The 26,401-nt window shown below is 42.6% G+C and overlaps 1 protein-coding gene across 3 annotated transcripts; it reads left to right on the forward strand.

Annotated features, from left to right (window-relative positions):
- The first annotated feature begins 155 nt into the window (after window positions 1-155).
- Window positions 156-22,117, forward strand: RRP1B (ribosomal RNA processing 1B). Of its 3 annotated transcripts, none has more exons than XM_085045977.1 (16): window positions 156-391; window positions 4,055-4,137; window positions 5,024-5,081; window positions 5,765-5,850; window positions 6,705-6,766; window positions 8,153-8,282; window positions 9,659-9,723; window positions 10,241-10,404; window positions 10,631-10,725; window positions 11,541-11,638; window positions 12,073-12,092; window positions 12,503-12,628; window positions 13,286-14,022; window positions 16,876-17,022; window positions 17,757-17,823; window positions 18,756-22,117. In XM_085045977.1, the coding sequence occupies exons 1-16, from the start codon at window positions 259-261 to the stop codon at window positions 18,944-18,946; spliced, it is 2,262 nt and encodes a 753-aa protein (XP_084902103.1). In that variant the 5' UTR covers window positions 156-258; the 3' UTR covers window positions 18,947-22,117. The 3 variants fall into 3 exon arrangements, with proteins under 3 accessions (XP_084902103.1, XP_084902135.1, XP_084902218.1); XM_085046009.1 differs by having other exon boundaries at window positions 10,634-10,725; XM_085046092.1 differs by lacking the exon at window positions 156-391 and adding an exon at window positions 2,087-2,225.
- Window positions 22,118-26,401: the final 4,284 nt, after the last annotated feature.

Here is a 26,401-nt window from a genome sequence, read left to right on the forward strand (position 1 = left end):
CCTCCGTGATCTGTGCGGTACTCGGGCCGGTGGGGGAGCCCCGGGTGCCTCCGCCGGTGCCTCCTGTGCTCGCACCCCGCCAGTGCCGATCAGCCCGAACCCCGCGGCGCTTTCCCGGCGCCCATCCCGCCCCGCCTTCCCGTGTGACGGCAGAGCCCAGCGCCAGTGACGGCATCAGGGACAGCCCAGCGCGGCGCGGCAGGACGGGCCGGAGCGGGCCGGGACCGGGACAGGAGCGGGACAGGAACGGGCCGGGCCATGGCTCCCGCGGCCGTGCAGCCGCCCGAGGTGCAGTTCGCGCAGCGCTTGGCCGCCAACGAGAAGCGCATCCGCGACCGCGCCCTCAAAAAGCTGCGGGGATACATCGGCGTGCGGACCCAGCGCCCCGCCGGTACGGAGCGGGGGATCGGGGGACCGGGATGGGAACTGGGACTGGGATGGGGACAGGGACAGGGACAGGGTGTCGTGGCGGGGGGAGCGGCGGCCCCGGCGGGCGGACGGCGTGGGGAGAGAATCACCACGTGTGTGATTCACCACCCAGAGCCCGGCCCGCCTCCCTGCGCGTTCTGTTCGGGCTGTTATTTTGTATTTATTTTTTTTATTTATTTTTTTTGTATTTTTCTTTTTCCTTTACTTTTATTTTATTTTATATTTTATTTTATTTTATTTTTACGCACGTGTTTCACCATGTGCACGCGTGTATTGCCCCTGCTCTGCCCCGAGCGCAGCCCCAGCACCCGGGCGCAGAGGGACTCGTGGATGCTCGCCCGGGAAGTGTCTCCGGGCTCTGGAAGTATCAGCTCGGACCGGGGGAGGGTCTTGCTGGCAGCATTAACAAATCCGGGACGGGAGCAGGATGGCTCAGAGCTCTCGTTCCCGAGGAACAGGGTGTGAATGCACTGAACTGATCCAGGCTGGAAACATCCCAGCATAAGAAGAGTAAAGTTTTATTTTCTGTTCTTTCTGTGGGGTGATGTTTGCCTATTTCCATGACTGATATTCAGGCGTATTGGAGGGAATTGAGGCAAGCTCAGGGGTGTTTCAGCACCTGTGTAGTTGCAGCTGATTCTGTGTAACCCATCTGGGTTAACCATTATCTCTGCTTCATGGTATCAAAAGATTTTTTCCCAAGTTTTTCCCAAAATTCTATTTGGAGCTGTTTATTGGCATTATAGAACCAAGAGTTCCTGGAGTCAGTTTGAGTCTGGCAAGGCCAGTCTGAAGCTTCCTGCACCTGAAACTGCCTCCTGTGCACAGTTTCCACGTGGGCATGGGTTATTCCTATACCTTACATTATATATAATGTATAATGTAATACATAATTTAGAATGTATGTGTTGTTTATTTATATAAAATACATATATATCAGCTCTTTTATACATATTTAATTGTCATATATGTAAAATATATTATTGTATATTACACTTTTATATTATATATTAATATATATTATATTTGTGGCTTTGGGGAACCAGCCTAGACCTGACCCAAGAGCTAAACTGCAGCTGGAGTGCTGGTTGGACCTGAGTCAACTCCTTAGAAAGACTGTAGAATACATATTGTTTCTTCCATTTCTCAGTAGTATCTGACCCATTAGCCACATCTGACAGAGGGAAGGGCACTTGGGATGTATAGGGTCAGGCCAGGGAGCCAAACAGTCATTATCCCATTCCTGACAGTTAACATAGATCTAGGGATTGCCTTGCACCTGGGATGGTGTACATCATATACTTCCCCAGTACTTTCTGAGCCTCCAGCTATTTTTAACTCTGAAGACTTTCTAAAGGGGACACTCTGCTCAGTAGTGCTCTGTGCATCTCACTGCAAAGTGCAGATTCCTTGGAATTTGTGGAAGTAGCCACAAGATGGACAGGAGCTCTCCTAACTGAGGGGGAAAGGCTGTAGGTTCAGGTACTGACTTAATACATCATGAAACCATCACAGGGAAATTGCTCAGGTGGGCTGTGAACCTTTTGCATGTTAAAATCAGCACACCACGGAATGCAAATGAGTGGGAAACAAGGGTGACTAATTTCCAGAGCTCTTAGATTTGCTTGCTGTTAGGTACTATTCAAACTGGTAGTATTGAAACAAAGGTTAACTTCTTCAGGATTAAAGAGAAAGCATGTTCAGCAGAGAGGGGCTTTTTTTAAGTTATTTAATTAGCAGCTTTGTACCCATCCAGTGTTCTGAGAGGGATGAGGCTGACACATCAGGCAACCCAGGTAAGATACCCTAACTGGAGGAGCTGAGAATGTGCTGACTTTTGGAAGAAGTGCTGGAGTTCACCTGATGTTAGGGGCTGTCAGGTGTTTCATAGGTAGACAGGACAGCTGAGTGTAGTCTGTGCTAATTCTGGGGGAACTTCTTCAGAGAGTCAGAGCTCTTAATTTTCAGCAAGAAGTTAAACTTTCTGGAAGACATAGAACTAGCAAATGAATTGATGAAAGAATGGTAAACAGAAATAGCTTCTAGTAAAAGAGGAAACATTTCTGGGGGGTTTCCTGTCCCACAGAGCTGCACTTATTTGGGCCCAGGTCTAGAAGGGGTTTTAGATAATTTCCACTGAAACATGCCTGTGTGGATCTGATCCATTGCAATTATCTAGAATAGGAAAAATGGTAACAAATTCTGTGATAGCAGTGTCAAAGCAGCCCAACTCCCAAACAGAAATGCTGACAAGGGTTGCATTGCAGTATCTGTGAGTGGTTGTAACATGTCAATTCCAGCTCTCACAATACATAGGAACACAGTTACTGTTGCATGGCAGTGGTTACAATTTAGGCTCTAAAGCCAAAATCTTTCGTAAGGTAGCTTTAAGGTAAAGAAGGCTTCCAGTTTTGTGCACTGTGGTTGCTAATACAACACATCCAATTTTTAAAATAACCTTACTTGAATGATTATTATTTGCCAGCTGTGGCAGGGGACAACACATAAAGTTGAGAACCAGAAAACACAACCCTGAAACTGCTCTTTTGGGCCACTAGGAAAAGAAACTTGCTCTAAAGCCTTTTGGTCAGAGTCCTACATCTAAGTTAAATTTATAATTAGTGCTTATTGTTGCTGGACACATCACATTTTGCGTATTTCACTCACTTCCTTTCTTTTTAACCAAGCACAACTGCAGATGATTCCACTAATGTGTTTGCAGGTTTTTTTGTCTGAGTGATAGTTGCTTTCAAATGTCTTGGTCCAAGGAGAAGATGCACAATTTAGATCTTGCACTGGGTCTTAGGCTTTTTGACTAGCAGACCCCTGAGACAGTGATCTTTTTGGAGCAAATTTGAGCTTACTGAAGATGATGACCTTTCCAAAGTGATTTTTCTTTAAATTACTTGGGAGTACTTAATAGGCCAGAGTTTGAAAATAGCTGTAGTAGGTCATTGTAGCTGCCTTGTAACAATGTAGTTTTGCAATTTTACTTTGAAGAAATGTAGTTGATGTAATGACAAATCCAGTTCTTGGGCAGTTATTACTGACTTTTCTTGTAGAACTTTCCTTCTGTAATGTGAAAATATTTTTTGCTGTTACTACATCTCAAGACTAACTGTATTGGAAATATTTTTCATTATAGTTGCTCAGGCTCTTTGATTATGGAGTTTCATACAGAAATAAATTTGTTGATTGCTATAAGTTTATTATGTCAGAATAAATGCCTAGTAAAGAGTTAAACTATTGGTAAAGTGAGACTTTACTAAAAAAAAATCAAACCCAAAAACATTATCTCTTGTAAAAGTAGTTCTGATGGCCTCATTAAAAATTTCTTTTAGACTTGGTGTTAAAAATATGCCAGAGAGATTTGTCAGAATTATCTTGGTATTCATCTTACCTGTGATTGCTTTGAAATATTTGTTGTTTCAGTACAAGGTAGAAGCTTACAGTGATGGAATCACTGTTCTATACCAAATTGCCTTCCAATTAATGTGCTTACAGTAGGAACCAGGAGAAAATAATACAAAGAAAGATGAAAGCAGGGAGCAGAGGGAACTTAATGAAAATACTTTGGTGGAAATGTGTGTTTTTTCTTTTCATTGAGACTTGTTCTGTACTCTAGGTGGCTTCAGCCAGGAAGAACTGCTAAAAATATGGAAGGGCCTTTTCTACTGTATGTGGATGCAGGATAAACCTCTGCTTCAGGTATGGTTACTGGGTTTATATTTGCTTGTGTGGATCCTTCCAAAATACACTTTAGGGACATATGAATTTAGAATGGGGAAAATTATGGTGGGGATTTTTTTTCCCTTTCCCTGTAGCCGATTTGTAGCACCTGCAGAAGGAGAGGTGTCTGTAACTGGGTGATCAGAACATGAACAGATCATGTTTGGAGTCACCTTCTGTGGGGCAGGTGTGGCTATTTACCTTTCATAACCAGATCTCAAATAAATGCCTCATGAAATGTTGATTTGGTGGAACTAAAGCAGTAACAGCGGGTTGCCCTTAACTGCAGCTACATTTGTGCAGATTTAATGTGAAAATTCCACACCTCCTTTTCCTTAGTTAGTCAGTAGCACTTCATCTGCTACCAGCTTTGGCCCTATTGCATATTTTTGTCAACTTCTACTAGTTTGCCTCCCTACTTACAAAAGCTCCTAGTTTTGGAGTAGCAGCTCTCAGTAACCTCAATTTTCAAATCACTTATCTGCATGAACAAGGTTTATCTCTCACAGAGCCCAGACAGCTCCACAGAGACCTATATGAGAGCAGTGCCTGTAAGTTTTACATCATTTGTTAATTTAAATACATGGGATTCTTCTCTTCCTAATTTAATTTTGCTTGTCAAAAAGATGATTTGTGCAGAGATGTGGTGAAATGAATAGTTTTTCAAACCCTTGAAACATCTCTTCCAGCTGACCTATTCCCAGTGGAAGGATAACTGCAGTACTAAAGCAGCTGTTAAGAGATTATTTTTCATTTTGAGAAATGTTTCATGAAATTCATACTTCTTGCTGTTTGCTGGTTGTGTGTTTAGTGAGGAGACCAAGCTCTAAAATATGCTACACTAACTATATTTATTTACTTTTAGGAGGAACTTGCAGCCAATATCTCACAGCTTATCCACATGTTTCAGAATACAGAGGCTCGTAAGTACTTTTTAATTAATGCTTTGTGAGGTACTTCCCTCTTTGGTGATTTTTAGGCCACCGTCACAGGGCCAGAATAAAGACAGACAGATAGGGTGCTGCTTTGGTGTTATTTTCTTTCCTTTTTGTCCAACTGGTGTGTGTGATTGCGTTAAGGGAGAAATGAGCTGCAGTTTCTTTCTGACTGTTGCAGGGGAAGAGTTGTATCTTCAGTGTGATAAAGGTGAGACTTTGCAGGACAGGTAGCAAAACAAACTTGTCCCCTTGCTTCTCCATTCTGCAGACTGTTCTGTGTATTTCCTGCTCGAAACCAACCTTGTTTCATGAGCTGTTAAACCCCTGGTATTCAAAATACTCGTGAAATAAAGTACTTAGTCAATGCCAAAACTTGCGTGGGTAGAAATGGGTGCAGAATGGATATTTTATTCTAACTTGTGTGTATATAGCACAGGATAGATACAAATCTGTCCTGGAATTAAACTAGTTTTCCAAAGTAGCTGTGTGCTTTTTCTTGTGTTGTTCTCAGGTTTAATTGAAACTTTTACCAGTCTCAAGCCTGTCTTCCCATAGCTCTGTCCCTAGGAAAATCCTAGGGAGCAGCATCCCTTTCTTGAGACTCTTTCAGGTTAGCAAAATAAGCCATCATGGCACACATGCAGATGTTTTTCCTTGCTCCCTTGCAGGACACCTGTTCATCCAGACATTTTGGCAAACAATGAACCGGGAATGGAACGGGATCGACAATCTGCGTCTGGACAAGTACTACATGGTAATAACACATCTCTGGGTGGTGTTTTGTCCTAGAAAACACGTGGTGCTGCTGTGCTGGGAGGCAGCTTTGTCTGCACATGCACTGGTGTATATTGTAAGAGAAGACAAGGGGTCATCTTCTTGACCCATTGCAAGAGATGTTTGTTTTAAAGGCTTTCACTCACGGCTGCAAACCTAAAAGCCAGTACAGTTTATATTGTGCTCAAGTGCTTTCTTTTCTAAAACAGTGACTTTTCTCATTGATTTCTATATTGGAATATAAATACTTTCACAAAGGACACTGTATCAACATCAGTTATTTAGATCAGACTGGTTAAAGACCCTTTTATGACTCTGCACTAGAACCCCATCTTTCTACCAGTAAAGTATCCACTGTAGTACATTCAGCTGTCAGAATTCTTTCTGTAGGAAACAGTATTAAAGCCAGTACTAAGATCTTAAAAAGCATACCTTTGTAAAGAATAAAATCCCATTATCTTCTTTGAAAGAAGTTAATTGCAGGCACATTCACTGCTGTTATCATTGTATTGTTGAGCCAGTTTAAGGTGTGGGCTTTCTAATATTTGGCAGCACTTAATGAAGAAATCAGGGGGTTGGAGCAAGAGAAAGCTGTATAGTAGAAATGGGCATAGATTGTTCTGTGCTTAGCATATGAACATAGTTTGTTGTCTTTTTGCTTCACAGCACCCTTCTGTTGCATTACATGATAGACAATCTGTCAAAATGTTCATGTGAGGCAGCTTCCACCTTGTGCTAAAGAGACTTACCAAGAAGTCTGTTCATCTTACAGTCACAGTGACTGATTTACCTTTTTTCATAAACAACTTGTGTAACAGATTTTCTGCTTTGCAGCTGATGCGTCTGATTTTGAGGCAATCCTTTGAAGTGCTGAAAAGAAATGAATGGGATGAGGGGTAAGTGGATTTCTGATTATTGTTGCATCATAAACAAGTTCCCCAGTTTACCTTTATGAAATATATTTCCCTTAGAAGATCCTTTTTCCTTTCATACATGATACTGTCATGAAGTCTTAGCTTTAAGGCTTATTTGTTCTTCATATCTTTTACTTAGTTTAGTAACATAGTCAGCTGTCACACTGTTAAATTAAATACAGTATTTAATGTATTTCATTTTCTGATTCAGCCAGAAGAGCTGTCAATGAAATATCACCTGCAGAGAGAATTAGACAGGGAACCTCCATCCCAGAAAATACAGAAAAGGAAATGTTTTAAAATGTTTGTTTGTTTGTTTGTTAATGTTGTTTTTCTTATTGGCTGTCACTTGCCTAAATTTTTATTTTACTGTGTTTAATCACGGTGACTTGTCCTTTGATAAGACAGAACCATTTAATTGTAAACTAGCTTCCTATTTGTTTTATACAAACAAAACCATGGTGTATTTCTTCCATATTCTATTAAAAGGCAAATAATTGCAGTCATTTGCTCTATCTAGAGCTCCTGTGCCACTTCTAAGCTTGTTGTCTTTAAATTGATGAAGAGATTTAAGTCTTTTAATTGACAGTGCTTGATAACCCAGTGTTAAGGTTATCATTTCTCTCTTTTGCCTTCTGAAATGAGGGATAGACACAGGCATGTTTTTGTTGAAACAGAAAGGAATGCAGAACTAAAGGACACCCCATCCATCCTGTTCTGCCTTAATTTTGCACTGGGTAAATGCCCTCAGGTTGAACAGATGAAAATGTTCCTTGACAGGAGTTTGGATAAAGCCAAAGCCCTTCTTCCCACACACATGGTCACCCAAACTGATCTCTGACAAGGTTTCTTATGGCTTTGGCCTCCATCTTTCACTGGAAGGAGGCAGTGTGGGAAGAGAAGGTCATGATTCCTGTCTTTGCAGAGTGAGGGAGCTCCAGAATTGCCTTTCCCTCCCAAGTGGAGCCGAGAAGCTGATTAGCATGACTTTCTTTCCTCTTGTCCTTTAAAATGCTTTTGAAGAAAGGTGTATTAAAGTAAAACTGAAATAATGTTTATGGGTTTTCAATGTTTTGAATTCTCTTTAGGATTGGAAATGTTTGTTCTGGGCAAAATTGCTTGCAGGAGGTCACAAAGAATGCTGGGGAGAAAGCTTGGAATATACAAAGCTTCAGTTTCCTGAAAGATAGCAATGATAGGCCTCAGGGGAAAAAATAGGGAAAAAAATTCAAATTGGATAGCTGTCCATAACTGTAAAGAAGTGGTAAAGCTGTGAATGACTAGAGTTTGTTTTCAGGCAAATAAGACATGAGTAATTAAATAGCAGTATCTTGTTCTTTTTTTTCTCTTTATTATTTTTCTTTTCAGTCTAGTTGAACCATTGCTGCAGCTACTAATAAAAGAAATTATGGACCCAGACAGCAATTCTCCCACCGGGATAAAGTTCCATTTCATTGACATCTATCTGGATGAATTGGCTAAAGTTGGTGCAAAGGAGGTTAGAAAATACTTTGCAATTTTCTTCTTGATTGATGTTAACTGTAGCATGCAGCACTTTAGAAGAAATGTAATTTTTAGATTATGTAATTTTTAATAGTTTTAAATGTAACATAATACTGAGTAAGCATGAAGAAAGTGACTTCAAGTTATGTTTTTAATTTTATTCGTGTCTTTGACAGTGAAAATAGACAGTTTCTCTCAAGTTCCTGAGTACTGCTATGCTGCTCCAAATTGAGGTTGGAAAAATAGCAACAGAAAAGTTAGACTCTTCTCATTTGTTTGTTTCAGAAAGGACTGTGTAATTTTCCTTGTGTGAACTTGTTTTCCAGTCTTTGCAGTTGCAAAGGTTGACAGAAAGCCTGCTCTTAGTTCATTGTGTAACACCTAAATAGAGGAGGAAAGTGAGCTTTCACAGTTGTGTAATATTTACTTATTGTTTGTGCATTGTGCAGTTTACCCTCCACACCCAGATGTTTGTTTTGCTGGTGACATCTGTCTTGCTCTGCTGTTTGTTGCTGTGGCAGTTAATTTGTAGCCATTAATTTTGGCTCCTGTTCCAGAGGTGCAGTGTTCAGCATCAAAGCCAAAGAGCATTTCTCCCATCCCTCCACCCTTCCTGCTCCCTCACACTTATCCTAGGCTCCTTCTCAGTTGCCTCCCTTTGTCTCTGGCCTCTGATATTTCTTGCAATGGACAAAGCTGTCAGCTATCTTCCATTCCTGCTGAAAGCAATCCTGCCTGCAGGTTTTGTGGTTCTGGATTGTGGAGTAAGAGGGAAGATGTTTGCACCTGAGAAGTGCCAGCACTTGGAGCCACAGTCATTTCTGCAGCTCCACAGTCACACACAGCTGTAGCCAAGCCACTCTCAGGAAGCCTGGGGAGTGAGTCCCCTAGACTGTTTGAAATCACACATGATGCTCATAAATTGAATTTTGAAGGGAAGGATCTGTATCTTTAGCACTACTGTAGCTGACAGTGGTTTGGTCCAAGCAGCTCAGTTAAGAAAAGCCCAGATCTTATTTTTGTCTGCTACTGACCTTCTTTGGGAAAGTACACAAAATTACTGAAGTTTTTTCTGCCTCATGGTTCCATATTTAAAGTAAGAAGTTTTGTTGTATTTCTGTACTCAGCAGAATAAGGTCTGCAAGGTAGTCAGTGTTTTTATAATACTTCCAGGGAATATCTGGAAGTTAGTGGTAGCAGTAACAAAAAGGGCCTGGATACCTTTGCCAGCTGGAATTATATAATATGCTGAAAGACTGTTAGAAAAGATCCCCCAACACCAATTCCTGTGCAAACACCAATATTCAAGGAATTTCAGTGTACACATACAGCATTTTCTATACTCACATTTTTTTCTTTCTAATTGTACAGCTCACAGCAGACCAAAATCTCAAGTTCATCGAACCTTTCTGCAAAATTGCTGCCAAATCAAAGGAGTAAGTTTAATGAAAGGATAAATATTTTTTAAGAATTAAGAAACTGAATATTTTAATAAATGGATCAAAGAGTCATAATTCAGAATATAAAGAAAGAAGGGTATTTTACCAGCAATGTGAACAGTCATTTGAAGATAACTCATATTTATTAAAGCTATAGATAATCTCTGTGGATTTATAAGAGCTATATCAACCTCTCTTGATTAATTTGTCCAGTTATTTTAATTTATTAATGCATAGAGCAGCTGAGCTGCTTCTTTGCAGTGTAATATAGGTCAGCATATAAACAGTGAAATATAAGAGGGGGACATTAGCAGGACACTGTTTGGATTAAAGGACTTCTGTTCGGGGAGTAACAAGTTCACTTTCATCATCTGAAGAGCTTGGTGTTCTTCCACTTTCTATCTTACCCATTTTCTATCTTACCCATTTTCTATCAAATTTCCCCTATTTTAACGTGAGAGGGGAGGGTGTTTATGGTGTGCCTTTGGTCTCCCCCTGCTCTGCTGTGACCCAGCCGCTGTGTGCTCCATGCTGTGGCCACTGGCATCTTTGAGATGATTGTGGATCAGTCCCCCTTCGCCATCGAGGACCTGATGAAAGAGCTGGGCACCAACAGTGATGAGGAGGATGTTGCTGAAGAAGGCAGACAGGGAAATGAAGAGGTGCTTAAAACCAAAGGTGAGGAGGGAGTTCTGAATTGCCCTGATAAGAGTTGCTAGGATGGAAAAGTCTGTTTCCTGAAAATGTATTTCTGCTCTGAACCAATCAAACACATGTTCGGGGTGTTGTAAGGATAACTGTGTTTTCCCATCTTCCCTTCAGATGTGCTTAACAAAGCCTGTTCTTTTGGAGTCACTATCTCAAACAAACTAAGCATTAATATTCAGCCTTTTTTCTGTAATAGCAGACAGATGTCTGTCAAGAAAATCAGCACAGAGCTCTGAAAAAACAGAGGATGTCAATGAAAATGCAGATGATGGGATCGGGACTGTTCTTCAGGTTTGTGGCTTATTTGCTCTGTTACTGATACTTCTGTCTTTTTCCCCATCCCTGTCAAGAGGTGCAGAAATAAAGTAAACATTACAAAATGTTAATCTCCTTCTGATTTAATGTAAGGTGGTATTTATGTAATGTGTATTCTGTGACCGGTAGTGAAATCAATCCATGTCAAAATTCCTCTTTCCTCTCTCCCGTACCTTCTGTTTTCTGTTCCCCCCTTCCTGTTTCAAGAGTTTAAAAATGTGTGCTAAAAGCCAAGTCAACATGGGTGGGGAAGCAGTCAGCCTAAGTTTCATTGACAGTGGATGATGGGATACATAGGAGGGAGGGTAATATGATATAGTTTGGGTTTTCTAGACCCATGCCCAGTGCAGTGTAGTGGTTTTGACAGATCCTCCCATCAAATGCACATGCAGATAGATAAACTTCATGCTTATGTGGCTTTTAAGCAAGAATTAGGACATGACACACTTTAGGTCTGATAATTTAGCTAAATATTTTGAAGTGGGTTGGCTTTTCTCTGGAGTAAGAACTAAGGTTAGGAACATTTGAAAAGCGATACCGAATTCAGCTGTTCTGTTAATAATGAAGCAACCATCTGTACAAGTAGTGGGTGAAGTCAGTATGTGTGTGAAGGGGGCGTAAACTTCAACAGAGAAAAATATTTGGGTTTTAAAGGAAGTGTCTGTTTCAAGATGTATGTCTTTACTATTTACCTATTGAACTTAATACTTGATATATTGGTAATATGAGTTGCACTGGATTATCTTGTGTGGATAAACTAAGAAAAGCTATGTTGTACTTCCCCTCAACAGTTTGATTACAAGGCTGTTGCAGACAAAATCTTCGAATTTGCAAGCAAGAAAAATACACCTTCCCTGAACAGAAAGCGGCTGTACAAGCTGGTCAAAAAGTGAGTTGGGCTGAAATACACTTTGTCCTAAACAACTTCCATTTGCTTTCTGTGCAACCTCTCTTGCCCTGGTGATGGTGTCGTGCTATTCCTCACTGGTACCAGACAACTGCAACCAGCTGAGATTTATCTGCACAGGGTGGGTTTGTACTGCAGGATGGGACATCAGGTTGTGTGTGATGCCAGGGACAGATGCAGGAAAAGTGTTAAATTGCTGATTTCTCAGTACTTTCAGTGGTTTGGTTTGAGTTTGGGGGTTCCTGAGGCAGATCTCTTTTGGAGTGAGCTCTTTGTAACTTCCTATGCAAAATACGTTGGTCCTATTTTGACAAAAACATAGTAAGTACACTGATGCTGTTCTGCTAGTCTTATTATTGGTACTAAACCAGGAATAATGTTTTGTTTTTCCTTTTCTCCCTTCCTCCCACCTCCAGGTTCCAGGACTTAGCAGAAGGTAAGGACTGAGCAGCAGACAGAGACAGTAGTTATTTTCCATTAAATGATATATAATGCTCCCATACAATCTGTATTGGAATTATTTTTTTCTATTTTTTTAATGTGTATTTCAAAAATATTATATTGGGAGTATCGTGGGCTTTTTAAAGCTCATTAAGACACATAAACTTTTTTGGTGAGATGGCCAAATTCCTTTCACAATTTGAACAGCCCTGTACTTTGTCCCTAAATGAAAGATAATTATTTTTGCTTAAACAAACAGGAATCGGTCGTATGGTTTTCTTTAAGTCTGGGTGGGGAAAAAGGAGTTGTTTTTAATTTTTATATGAGTTATGCTGTATATGAACAGCACAACTGTTCACAGAAGTAGGACTCTTAGTTTTCTGATACCTTATCCTTCCTCAACAGGAATTTTCCCCCAAGATATTCCTGAAGATGTTTCTACAGATGAAGACGACGATGAATTCGGCAGGCGAAAGCGAAAGAAAAAGGCTGTCAAGCCTTGGCAGGAAAATGAGCTGGAAAAAGTAAAAGGTAAGGCAAGATCCACATGGGGAAGAGAGACAATCTGCAGTGACTTGTGCAGTTTGCAAAGCGTTTGATACAAGTTGTTCTGAGGAAGGCAACACTATTGTTCAGGATGTGCTGATTTGTATCCTGTTGTGATGAAGGTGAAATGTGAAGTTCTCTTTGAAAGTGAAGGAACTTCTCTTATCAATCCAGAGGCAAGCATCACCTCAAAAATTTCAGTCAAAAGCAGATCTGGAAGCAGCTGTTTGCATTGCTCCTTTGAGCAGTTGTACTTACTGTAGGAAAGCAGAAACATGTCAGTCTTAAAACAGGATGAGTGTTAGAATATAAGAATTTGGGAATGTTTGAATACTGAATCCCTGAGTAGCCCTTCTGATGGGCTTAACAGGTGCTAATAACAACTCTTTCTAGGGATGTTGCTATGAAAAATAGGGTTGCCACAGGGAATGGTTTAGATCTTAGCTGTGACAAGGCAAAATTAGCAAAGTATTAATTAGTCCAGACGTCAGCAGACTGCAGTGTCCTGAGCAGCTGATACTGCTCAGGAAAATGGTACACCTATTTTAAAAGAGAAGAACAAAAATAGGATAGAATTCAGTTGTTGTAAGTACTTTTGTGTTTCACATGTGTGTTATGGCATTCTTTTTGGGATGGATTTAGAGGATAAAGAAGAGCTGTCAAGTGTGAAGGTGCCATCAGTTCCGCAGAGGAAGAGGAAAAAAAGGAAGAGGAGGGACAGCCCAAGTGCTGATTCTGGAACAGCTGATGGAAATCGTGATGAGGGAATAGCTGAAACATCTGGATCTAATGCTTCTAGCCAGGAAAAGGTGCCAGAAAATAACAAGGAGAAGAAGAAAAAGAAATTGCTAGTAAATGAGGCCAATGAGACCACAAGTGCAGCAACTGACACCAGAGAAAATCACAGTATCTCTGTGCAGAGCAGTCTGACTGACGCAGAACAGAGGAAAAAGAGTCAGTTGAAGAAAATGAATCCAAAAGTGCAGAATGTTCCTGCAAAACCAGCGTGTCAGAATGGACCAGCTCATGCCAGTGCAGCTGAGGATATCAACCCATCTGTCACGCCGTTACCTCCTAAGGCTGTGAAAAAGAAGCAGAAAGCAGGGGCTGTCCTGGTGAATGGGGATCCCCCTGTGCAGCAAACTGACCTGAAACCCAACAAGGAAGGCTTGCTGGGGACCCTGCCAACAAAGGCAGGGGCTGAATCTGCACCATCCAGAAAGGGCACACTGAAGACAAAGTTAGTTGGTTTGGAAGGGATGAAAGTCTCCAGCCAGAACACATCAACCCTGAAAAAGAAGAGAAAAGTGAAAGAGGTGCTAAACTCTGTCGAAGCCAATGGAGTTCTGGAGACTGTATGCAAGAAAAGCAGGAAGGTGGTATGTACATCTCATTCTTTTCTCTGCCTGCTTCAGGAGCTGTCAGCCTCATTTTCAAATTTGGCTTTAGTTTTCTGAGCATGGGGCTGTATGGGCTGCATGCTGATGTCATCATACATTGTCACCCAGAAATCCATGCACTGCTAGGGTGTCACACCCTCCTGTGCAACAACACTAAATCCTGTGCCAGCCACTCAGCTGGAAGAACCCATCTAGCTGGAAATTGGGATGTTAGGGGTGAGATGGGGTTGTCTTTTTTTTGTCTTTTTTTTTTTCTTTGTTGCCTGAGTTAATTTTATTCTTGTACATTGGGTCTCTGGTTGAGCTTTATACCATGCTCACAAAGGGCATCATATTTTGGCAAAACAATGAGAAATAGGAAGATGGAGCATCCCTTCTGCAGCAGCAGCAGCACACACTTAGAATAGGATAAGCTCGTTGTGAAGCTGCCCACAGCAATTCCAGGAGTGGCTTCTTTTGCTTGCTCACTGCTCCATCTTCTAGGGCTGTCTGGGGAAGGTATTTGGGGAAAGAGAATAGACACTGGAATAGAGAATATGACATTGTGACATTTAGTGTCATCAGTGGCTGTGTGATCATATTTATGAATGGTCCAGTTTTTTATAAAGACAATACTGTGTTTTTTCACTAGGAAGGTCTCACTGTAGTCTTCTTCAAAAATGTATGCCTTGGAGTTTGGGAACAACCTATTTATTCCCCACCACCCCCATTTTCTTGTTGGTAGTAAGTAGAACAGGGCTGATTTTTCTCAGTAATTTGAGAGTCAAAAATCATTTTGCACTGTATAGTTTTGATAGTGTGACTAAGAGAGAGTGCAGGGGTTCTTCCCTCTCCAGCTACTGGAATTCTTTTTAACTGCTTATATTTCATGTGTATATTCACCCTTCCCATGTGCATTCAGGGGTTTAGTTATATTCTTGGAAGTCTTGCTGATAACCTCAGTTTGGTGAGGAAAAAAATCATAAAGCACAAATGAGATTATGAGTACAAAAAAGAGTTAAAAGTGCATGTTATGAGCCTGTGAGCTCACCTGTGTTTGACTTAAGTTTGAAACTGTAGAATTATTCAAATAAGTCTTGTATATGAACTTGATATAACTACTCAGTCCTTCATGGGAGAAAAAATGCACTTTGAAATGTTGCTGAAGTAGTAATGAAATAACCTTGATATTTTCTATTTGTTGATGATAAAGTGCTGAGAGGGAAGAGCCAAAAGGTTTCTCTCTCCCCACTATTCAAACTGCATTTCTCTCACTGCAGGGCTTTCAAAGTAGGAACCATTGGCTCTCTAAAAATTTTTGTCTCAATATTCCATGTTGCATATCTTGTCTTTCTTTGTCTATAAAAGTTTAGTTTCTAAGAAAATATAGTTATGCCACCCCCATCTCCTTCTGTAAAACTTTGCTGCAGGTGACCAACAGGTTCCAGGACCTGTGATAGAATCAAGATATAAAGTTCCTTCAGAGTTCAGGGAAATGAGTTGTTGGCACAAATTAGTGTAAGCACTGAGGGAAAGGCAGCAGCACAACCCCCAGCACTGGCCTGTTGGCTGTCAAGGTGTGGACTAGTGGGTCACTCTTCACATGTTGAATTCTAAAGAAATGATGGCATTTTCTGTTTCTTGCCCAGTCCAGGTAGTTGTGTGTGTGTGTTGAGAGGGAGGAGAGGGATGGACACAAGGAGAGATACTTGGAAGTTGAGTCAGGAGGAGAGGGAGAGTATTGAGATAAGAAAGCAGAAAGCTAAAGGGTAAAGCTAAAATGCACAAATGCAGAGGAAATAAGGCTTTGCTAATTTTGTTTTCATTGCTTGAGAAATAACATGTTGTTTTATTTCCTGGTTTTAGTTATGTAATCCTGGCCCTGTGCCCAGAAATGAGGGGCATGTTTTGATTCTTGATTTCAAGGACAACACACACCTTCAGAGAATTAGCTTCAAATATTCAGAGGAAGGAGGAGGAGGAGAAGGGAAAAAAAAGGCAAGATCAGCATTCTTTCAGAGTTGTCTCCACAATTCAGAAAGCTGAAAATCTGGTGGTTTTTCTCTTTATTTAAAGTACAAGTGATTTTTCAGATGAAAAGAGGCCACATCCCTTGGATATTTTCCACAGTTTGCCAGAGAATTCCTTTGGAATTCCATGTCTGTAGGTTGATGAATAAGTTCAGCATAATTGAACTTCCCCTCACCACAGACCACAGGTAACTGACTAGTCCACAGTCCACAGACAGCAGGCTAGACAGCTCTGCTAGTGGAGGTCCTAAGAATTGCCTTGTGCTGGAGACAAGAATTGCTTTAAATGCCATAAAAGTAAGAATGTGAGGCAGCAAACTAGTAGCAATACACAATAGCTGGATTTCTGAGAGTATAGTCACATCTCTTTTTTTTTCTGTTTTTTTTCTCCAAAGTCTCCATCTTAGCCCAAAGCTGTGTTTGTTCATTAGTTATTTATTTTGTTCATCCAGAAGTACCACAGAAGAGTTCTTGCTTATGATGAAGTAAAAAAAAAGATCACTTTGTGCAGGAGAGCTGAATCAATTGCAAAGTATCCTCATGCACATGGAGAAAACATGTTTTTTTGCACTCTGATGGGCTTGACAACTCTATTACAAGTTCTTCCTTCCTTCTGTGCTTTGCAATGACTTTCCTATTTCTGCACAGAGCTTGCCTGGAACTTCTGCTTTCAGTCATGCTGATTGCAAAATTACCTGCTGAGAGTTAACCTTGATGATCAGTTGATGTGAGTGTGTGGTCAGCACTGATCACTGCACCAGGTAGAGTTAACTGCAGCAGTTTGTACTGAAGCATTTTTCCCTTCCCCTCCCCTCCTTCACAGGAGAGCAGTGCTGCTCTGTCACCCTTAAAGAAAAAGAAAGCGAAACCAGGAAGCGATTTTGTAAAATTTGAAAAATCAACTGTACCAAAGGCAGTGTTCTTCAGGAAAGCCAGGAGCACCATCTCTTCCACCAGGACATCCATGCAGGTGAGGTGATCTCACAAAGGGCAGCTGAGTCTGGGGACAAATGTCTTCCCAAGCAACATCCCCAGCAAGGGGTGTGACCTTACTAGAGCTGTGTTTTCCACTCTGTGTTAGTCTCCTTAAGTGAGCAGATAAAACTGGAAATGCTGCTGCATTTCCCTGTAGACAGAGTCACACATGGCTCCAGAGCTTCAGAAAATGAGTTGTAGATGTCTCTGAAATCTCTTCTTCCTTCCCCTCTGCTTTCAGCCTTCTTGTTGAACACACACCATTCTGAATCTGCTCCTTTCACAAGAAAGCAAAAGCATAAACTGACTTTCAGTCTTGCAAAGGGATTTTGAGCCTCCATTTCTTCTCATTTGTGGGGAGTGGCAACAGTACAGGGCTTCAAAAGTCTGCCCTCTTTAGACCTTTTTAACACATAAAGCTTTCCACGTCCTCTTAGCAGATTGAGGCCTGAGTGCAGTGGGGCCAGTCTGTTTAACACACAAATAACTTCTTGTTTGTTGTTGAATTACATAATAACATTAAGGAGAGTATGTGATTTCTGCACAAATGGAATATGTTTGCTTTTGGCTAGAAAAACAGTGCTGTCTAACAGGGGTCAGAGCCAGAGGATTGGGGCAGTTCTGAACCAAATGAAGGAAGTAGGTTGCTTTACATCAGGGAGGTGCAGGTAAAAGAACTGATAGCATTGCCTCAGAAATCTTATTTTATCTCTTTATTTTGCTTTATAGCTGAACAAGCTGCAGTCACCCAGCTCCAAAAAAGTCACGTTTGGCTTGAATAAAAACATGACTGCAGGTGAGTCTGATACTTGTGTATGTCCACAGCCTCTCTGATAGCTGAGGGAGGGGGAAGCTGTACACACTCACACTCCTGTAGAACTCCTCTAGAACAGGATGTTTCTGATCCTATTTTGTCTCAATATTTGTATATCATTTACAAACCCTCCTCAAGCTCCTTTCCAGAGGAGATGGTAAAGTTTAGGACATTCAGCCCTGCAGCTAGACTTGAGCAATTCCAGGGTGGTGCATTAGTGACCTGCAGAAGGAGCCCTATGGATGGAAAACTGCAGCAGGGTGATGGACTTGCCCTCCTGAGCTGCCTGTTTGCAGGGCATCTGTGAGGGAAACACGTGCACTTCACAGTCTTCATTGCTCACTTCTGTTTCCCAAGGCAAAGGTGCTGACATGCTGATAAAATCAGACTTTGTAGTAGCAAAGTTTGCTTTTTATCTTGGCTGCCTGTGGTTTATTAACGGTTGTGAGTAGATAAATGTCACTTCCCTTCTGCAAGCAGTGTTTTCCCTGTTAAATAAATGTCTTGCTCCATAGCACAGAATTATATTCCATGTATTCATTTAGCTATTTTTTAACTCTCTGAGGTGTGCAATAGGTCAAGCTCAAATTGAGAGCAGTGTATTTAGATAAATGTCTTACGTTAATATAACACAGTGCACATAATGAAAAATAAATGCCTCCCAACTGGCAGAAGGGATAGCCAAGAGTCTCTAGAGCTGTTCAACAGTCAGAGTAGAGGCACTTCTTACCCACTGTGATCTTTTAAACTCCACTGTGGTGTTCTTCAGGATAGCCAGATCTTAGGCTTCTGATCTTTGCTGGGCTTGAAGCTCTAACTCAGACTTCTAAGGCTGGGAAATTCCACACTGATGGATGGGCCCAGTTATTCCAGGAGTTGCATTTCTTTTAACTTGTTGGCTTGTGTTTCAACAGAATTTAAAAAGACTGACAAAAGTATATTAGTGAGCCCAGAAGGACCCTCCCGTGTGGCGTTCAATCCTGAACAGAAACCTCGTCATGGGGTGCTGAAGTCACCCACAGTGACCCCAGCAAGAGAGCCCCAAATGAAGAGACCATTTACTATGTCAGCTAAGAAAAGACCAGCTGCTGTGGACTTGTTTTAAACCAACAAATGTGGCCTACTTTTGTACAGGACATTTTGCTAACCTAGAATGTTCTCTGGAGGTATTTTGAACTTCTTTATTTTTTTAAGTTAATACAAATTGTATATACAAAATTCTGATTATGACCTGGGTCATTGCTATTTTGAAACCACGTCAGCTCTACCTTGAAATACTTGTTTTGTCTATTTACAGAAAAGAAACAAAATCCAATCTCTGCTCAGGTTTGGTCTACAAAAAGTATGGTCTCTGCCCATGTCATTCCCAAGAGACTTGTCCATTTAATTAAGGAATGTTCAGGGTTTGATTGTTCCAGTGATTTTCTTTTTTTTGAGCCAGTGTAATACAACGTGCACTTCATGCTGTTAAACTGTCTTTCATTGGACAGAGCTTAAATTGGAAAAAGACAATGTAGATTTTAAGCCTACTTGTTAATGTATTTTAAAATTCTGCTCTGTCATTTTTTGTTTGTCACCCCTGGCATCCTGTTAATGCTTCTGGAAATAATGATAACCTCATGTCTCTGTTTAATAACAGCTGGACTAGGGTAACAGCAGCTAACAAGCAAGCTTTCCCTGGGATAAGAAACCCTCAGCTGCAGCTCAAGTGGTCACTGGTGCAATTAAACCTTCACAGCTGGTTGCCTGCTGAGCTGGGGACAAGTCACCACATTATTTTCAGTAACACAAGTGCCAAAGTTGGCTTGAGCCTGTCACATTGTGAGCTGGCTACTCTTCACTGAACTGAAGTTCACACTCTTGCACAGGAGAAGTCTTTGATATTTCCAGGTCTTTCCCCAGTCCCCACTGCTGCCTTTCCTGAAGGTCTGACAAGATTCATGGTTTTCTGCTTTAGCAGCACATTGTGCCAGAACTCAGCTCTCATTCAGTGCATGAACCTCTGTGCTGAAGTGAGCTAGATGGGTGTAGTGCATCTTTGGGTAGGACACACATCTCCCTGAAAGCTTTGGTGCCTCTCACTACAGGGTGAAACTTGACAGCCCAGGCAGCTTGGTTTTGGTTTTGATGTAGAATCAGATGTCCACTTGGCATTTCTTGGGAGTTCAGTTTTTATTTGGATATTTTATTATTACTCTGCGTGTTTTGTTTTTAATTTGCTTATTCGGTAAAGATTGAGGTGCATTTCTGCAAGAGATCGTTTATGTATTCTGGATGGGAAGAGTGAAGAGGGGGAGAGCAAATTAAAAATCTTTTTGATACAATTGGAAGATGTGAAATCTTTCTTTGGAAATTTTCCTTATGTGAATGAGGCAAAGGCTTTGCAGCAGATCTCTACATTAGAGCTCAGCCAGGAAGCACAGCTTGGTGCCAGGGCAAAGCTGTTCATGAAGCTTCACACTTATTTCTCTGGTCCTGTAAGAGACAGGGTGAACCTGCTTCATTACCTTGTCTTAGGATAACTGGATTATCAGTTAAATAAACTGGTAAATGTTTATTTAGCTTCTTCAGCCAGCAGAATTACATTTTGTGACATATTTGCATACTTCAATGCTGTTTTTTACCAGTCCTTGATGTTGACTGTCCTCTGCCAGATTACTCCTCATAAACAACTGTATTGAAACTGTTCTTTTGTAGCTCATCTACAATTGCTTCAAAATACTGGGGCAATTCCAGATTGCTGGTTGGTCTCAGCTGCTCAGTTCTAATCCATCCCAGTTCTTGCACAAACTTTGTGACAGTCCATGGTTTGTGGTACTGGCAGAAAGTCATTTTGCTCTTTTCTCATTTACAATGAAGGACTACTGAATTTCATTTGGTTTTGGTATTGGTCTAGGCTTATCTGTTTCTGTGATCAATAAAGAACTCTGGAGAATACATTGATAAAAATTAATGATACTTATTTGAGCAAGTATTGTCCATCTATGTTTTAAAAAGCTCATTGTATATTAGCATAATGGATTTTGTTGACAAGATGATGGTAAGTGGGGTGTAACAGCCTGTTCAATATATTGTACTGTTACTTTGTCCTGTGGGTGAAAAGTCTCCTGTGGAATATGCATAAAACCATTTGTATGTGCATGGTTGTTAATGCCTCTGGTTGGAGATGCCACATTCCTCCAAGGATAGAGATGCAAAGAATCACTCGGTGGATCTGGTGTGCACAGAAAAATCCCAGATCAAGACACATTGGGGTTTGGTTTGGATTGAGTTTGGTTGGGTTTTAATACATACAACTTCTTATGGAAATGTATTGGTTGTCTGGATCTGTTTCTCTTTATTGTAGATCTGCTGAACCTGTTGCTTCTCCAAATAATTTGTTGCCCACGGTGTTAAGTGGAAAGGGCAGAAATGGCAGTCAGGTTTTTATCTAAAATTTATTGATATGATTCCTTATTGCAATGCATCCAAAATCCACCTGTGCCATGAAACTGGTGAAATGTTTTGTAAATACACCTATGAGGTGGGTATTGTCTTCAGTGGTGTCTAGAATTTCATTCAGGACAACTTTATAAACAAAATCCAACTACTGTCAATGTAGTTTATTCAGCATGGTTGGGTTAAATTTGAATACATTACCCAAAATATTTGAATAGTGACAATTCCAATAAACATTGAAGACCAAAAAAAAAAAAAAAAGAGAGCGAGGAAAAAGAAATGTAACTTGTAATATCCACTGCACAGACACAATGGTACTGTGAAGAGAGATGTATTGGTAGGAAAAGAAAAAGGAAAACTCATCTGACCTGTTTGATGTCACTTCATAGTTTTTTTTCAGTGTTATTCCAGCTCTCCAGCTGCCAGCCATGCTCTGAGGCAAAAGTAATGTGGCCTAACTTTTAAAGGACAGTATTTTTTAATGATTGTCTCTGCATTTTTGTTACAAATCTGATCAACTTTGTATTTGTCAAGCTCTAATAGTTTATAATTCTTCATAGCTTCGAGAGAACTCAAAAGCACAAAATGAATTCAGCAAGGCAAAAAGTTGGAATTCTATTTCAATTATTGGATATGCAAGATCTCTTATAGTCTGTCAAAGCTGTATGACTTGGAAAGCATCCAATGCCCTTTGTCATGAATTACCTGCCCTGAGATTTCATTAGAGGCAGGAATAAAGGTTTCACTATGTTCCTCTGCAAGAGCATTGTTAATACAGTGTCTAAGAATTACATCATTTAATCTAGTCCAATAAACCATATTTTTTGTGGACATTGTATTTTGGGTAAATCTGTGAATTTGGTAGATTTGGAGAGGGTAGCACTTGGGGAGCCACTTGAAAGCACAAAGGAAGCTGTTCTTGCTGGCATGTACCTGCTCTCTGTCTTTACGTTTTATCTGATTGTATAAAGAGCCCAAGCTGATGAAGATTCAGACACCTTTGCAGTAGGCTTGGGACAGAACAGAGCTGTTCCTACACCTTGAACTTCTTACCTTTGTAACTGGGTCAGAGATAGCAGCACCTAAAAGGTTGCTCAGGAGAAACTAGTAGATCACACACTGTCACTGCTTGGTGATGAAAACTGATAACTGAAGTGATAATGTGGCAAGGTGTGCATTGCAGAGTGCCAGGGTGTGTGAGAGGTGGACATGTGGAAAGCTGTTAGCCTGCTTGTTAATAGCAGCACATCCAAAAGGATTCTGTATGTAGAAAAATCCTTCATGAGGTGCTGCATCCCCACCTCAGGTAGTGGCAGGCCCTGCACCTGCTCAGGATCAATTAAAATTAATCAAGGTGTCTTGACAGGCTGTGTTGGTTTTGCTTAGCCCAGAACATCAATCAGCATATCAGCAAGGTACCTTTAGCATCTAAGAGAAAATTAAACCCTTCAAACAAAAGCAGTTGTGTTAGGCCTGAAGAAGTGTCTGAAGGGTTGGGAGAAAACACACCCCTGTGTTCATCTGTTGGTTTTGCTTAGCCCATTTTTTACTAGTGGGTGGGGAGGGGCACAGAGATGGCTCCTGTGGGTCCTGTGTGTGTGTGTTAATTTTTTTCGTCTCTTCTGCACAGCTGTGGCAGGGGAGAGCCGAGAGAGCAGATGTCATAGGTGCCTGGCATTTGGCCAGGGTCAAACCACGACGCAGGCATAGAATTTTCAGGAATGCAAAAGTAATTATTCAGACAAAGAAAACTGATCTATCCATACCAATGTCACTAGTGAAGTTAAACCAAGAATCCTCAGGTAAAACAAGAACATATTTTGTTCAGAGAAAAGTTGTGTAAAAGAGGCTTGCCCAGAGTCTGTGCAGCATCCGGAGGGAATGACACAGGGTGGTTTCAGTATGGACCCATGAATAAAAGATGCTGCTTTTCCAACCGTGCTTGCCTGTGCCTGGTCCATCTCAGGAGCCAGACAGGTGCAGGCAGAGCAGCAGAGATCTGAAATTCGATGGCTGCACAGTCTGGCCAAGTCTATGTCACTGGGGAAGCCATTCAAGAGCCCCGGGGCCAAGGCAGAGCCCTGAGGGACACCCCTCATCCCGGCCTGCAGCTGGACATGGAGCCACTGCCCACAGCTCCCTGGCTGTGTCCATCTGGCCAATGCCTCGTGCCCCGAATAGCTCACCCTCCAAAGCCAGGGCTCTGCAGTGTGGGGCTCAGGCTGTCGTGTGGGATTGTGCCCAAAGCCTCTCAGGGCTGTGGCACAGCAGGGGCTACAAGTGCCCAAGTCTGGGTCAGCTCCATGCCACTTCCAGTGGGGTCAGCTGTTGGAGGGGTGCCAGGTGTGGCCCTTTGTGACACAGAAGGCCACAGGCCTGTGACACCACAGGCATGTGGTGTCAGGACCCTGGGTGATGTGGGACATCATGGTGCCCAGAGGCCTTTGTGACATGGCAGAGCCCTGCTTGAGGGCTATATAAGGGGCGCAGAGCCCTGGGGTGCTCAGTCCCAGGAGAGCCACTTTGTCCTGAGGAAGCAGCTCCCCTGAGAGCCTCTGCAGTGGAGCAGGATGGAAGTGCTGGTGGAGGAGGAGAACCTCAACTCCCAACCTGCCACGGAGCAGCCAGGCCTGTGCATGAGGCCCCAGGTGACAGCCAGCCCTGGAGGGAGAGGGGACAGAGGGAGCTGGGATGGGGCTGGAGGGCAGCTGCCTGAGGGCCTTGTGGGCCCTGAAGTGCCAAGGCAGTGGCCTCCTTCCTCCCCAGCTGGGGCACAGAGCCAGGGTGCTGCCCTGCACAGCCCCTGCTGCCCCCCAGGCCCCTCAGCTCCCCAGCTGGAAGCCCTCAGGGAGCAGTGGGAGGGGGCAGTGGTGGGGACAGAGCTGCCAGGGGCTCAGGCTGTGGAGTGGGACTTGGCCAGGGAGGAGACAGAGTGGAAACCCTACATGGGCCAGGAACTGCCCCAGTGGGGACATGACAGTGTCGAAGACCTGCACCAGAGGGAATATGGGAGACACCATGGGTCTTCCCCGTGGGGACATATGAGAGTCCAAGAACTGTTCCCTTGGGAACACAAGAGACACCAGAAACCTTTCCAATGGGTAAATGAGAATGCCCAAAAGCTTTACCAAAGGAAATATGAGAGATACCGTGAGCTCTCCCCATGGGAAGTCTCCATGGATCAAGAGCTGTCCAAAGGAGAAGTCAGACAAGACCCAGATCTGTCCAAAGGGGAAATCAGACGATATCCAGAGCTGTCCCTAAGGGGACACAAGAGAGACATAGAGGAATGGCAGGAGGACAGGAAACAGATCACCACCCGCACCATCTGGGTGAAGCCCAAGTTCCCACAGATCCTGCAGGATCTTGATCCTGCTCCCCAGGATTTGGCCACGGCAGCAGCTTCTCCTGCCCTGGCTGAGCAGGTGAAGGCGGCAGGGGCACAGAGCCAGGGCGCTGCCCTGCATAGCCTCTGGTGCCCCCCAGGCCCCTCAGCTCCCCAGCTGGGAGCCCTCAGGGAGCAGTGGGAGGGAGCAGTGAGGGGGACAGAGCTGCCAGAGCCACAGAGTGTGGAGTGGGACTTGGCCAGGGAGAAGGCGAAGTGGAAACTCTACATTGACCAAGAGCCATTGCAACGGGAATACAAGAGAGACAAAGAGCTGTGCCAAGATGATGACAGCAACCAAGAGCTTTCCCTAAGGGGACTCTCCAGTGACTGGGAGCTCTCTGACGGGGAAGTCAGACAACAGCCAGCATTGTCCCATCATGGAAAAAACAGCGACCAAGGACTTTCCCTAGAACTCTCCTGTGACTGGGAGCTCTCTGAAGGGGAACTCAGACCAGAGCCAGCATTGTCCCAAGCCACAGATGACAGCAATGAAGAGGATCTGCAGGAGGACTGGGAACAGATCACCATCCGCACCATCTGGGTGAACCCCAAGTACCCCCAGCTCCTGCAGGAGCCCCACAGCCCCTGGTGCTCCCCCAGCCCCTCAGCTCCCCAGCAGGGAGCCCAGGCCCTCGGGCAGCAGCCAGCTGTCCCTCAGAAGCCCCTGTCCCGCTTCAGGCGGGCGCTGCGGGCTCTGCTCAGCCTGTTCCGCTGCTCCTACCTGAGGGCTCAGCCGGACGAGTAGCCCTGCTGCCAGCGCCAGGCCAGCCCTGCAGGTGCAGCTGGCCAGGAGTCTGCCTGCTGTCCTGAGGGAGCCACACGGGTGGCCTTTGCCTCCACATGTCCATCCAGGCTGAGCAGGACTGCCGCACAAACCATTATTCCATTACAGGGAAAGTTGGCTTCAGGAAACAGTAGTAGGAAGAAAAAAAATCCACAAAAAAATTCCACCCCCCAAAAAACAACAACAAAAAAAGAAAAAGAATAGGCATAAGAATAAGAAGATGATAAATAAATACTAGTAGTAAATAATAATGATAAGAAGAAAAAGAATAACAATAAAAATAGTAAGTTGAAGAAGAAGAAGAAGAAGAAGAAGAAAAAATGGTAGCAGTAGTAGTAGTAAATGAAGAAGAAGAAGATGAAGAGGAAAATATAATAGTGGTAAATAATAAAAAAAATAAGAAAAAGAATAAGAATTATAAGAACAACAAGAATATGAAGAAAAATAAGAAATAATAGTAGTAATTAATTATAAGAAATAGAATAAGAAAAACAATAATAATTAGGAGAAAAATAAAAATCACTAAGATGAAGAGAAAGAAATAGTAGTAGTAGTGGTAAATAAGAAGAAGGAGAATCTTAAGATGAAGAAGAAGATTATACAGTAGTTTCAACTGACTATCTTCTCTTGCTCCCTCTCTCTCTCTCAGACCTCTTTCCTATTTCTTTCCATCACTCTACCTCCCTTTATTGTTAAATAAAATCGACGTTAAATCAAATCCACATGCTGTCTTATGGTCTCCTTTGCACCTTCGTTGGGGCAGAGGCATCTCTCCCTCATGGGATCCAAACACCTGGGCAGAGGTGGCAGAGGTCCCTTCCAGCCACAAGCATTCCACGATTCTGTCAGCTGCTCGCTTCCCTTCTTGCCTCTGCTTGGAGCTGGGAATGTGCTTGGAAATGTGCAGCAAAGAAGCCTTTGCTGTCTGCTCTCCTGGGAGCCCCCAGGGC

The sequence above is a fragment of the Lichenostomus cassidix genome, chromosome 1, assembly GCF_008360975.1.
Source record: "Lichenostomus cassidix isolate B80296 chromosome 1, HeHo_3.0, whole genome shotgun sequence".
In the NCBI taxonomy this organism is placed as follows: Eukaryota; Metazoa; Chordata; class Aves; order Passeriformes; family Meliphagidae; genus Lichenostomus; species Lichenostomus cassidix.

What these genes read in the sequence shown, in the direction of transcription:
- RRP1B (XM_085045977.1), top strand. Translation starts at nt 259, where the DNA reads ATGGCTCCCGCGGCCGTGCAGCCGCCCGAGGTGCAGTTCGCGCAGCGC. An exon ending in AGAGGTGCTTAAAACCAAAG is followed by an intron (nt 10,405 to 10,630) that starts GTGAGGAGGGAG and finishes TTTCTGTAATAG; the next exon opens with CAGACAGATGTCTGTCAAGA. An exon ending in GGATCGGGACTGTTCTTCAG is followed by an intron (nt 10,726 to 11,540) that starts GTTTGTGGCTTA and finishes TCCCCTCAACAG; the next exon opens with TTTGATTACAAGGCTGTTGC.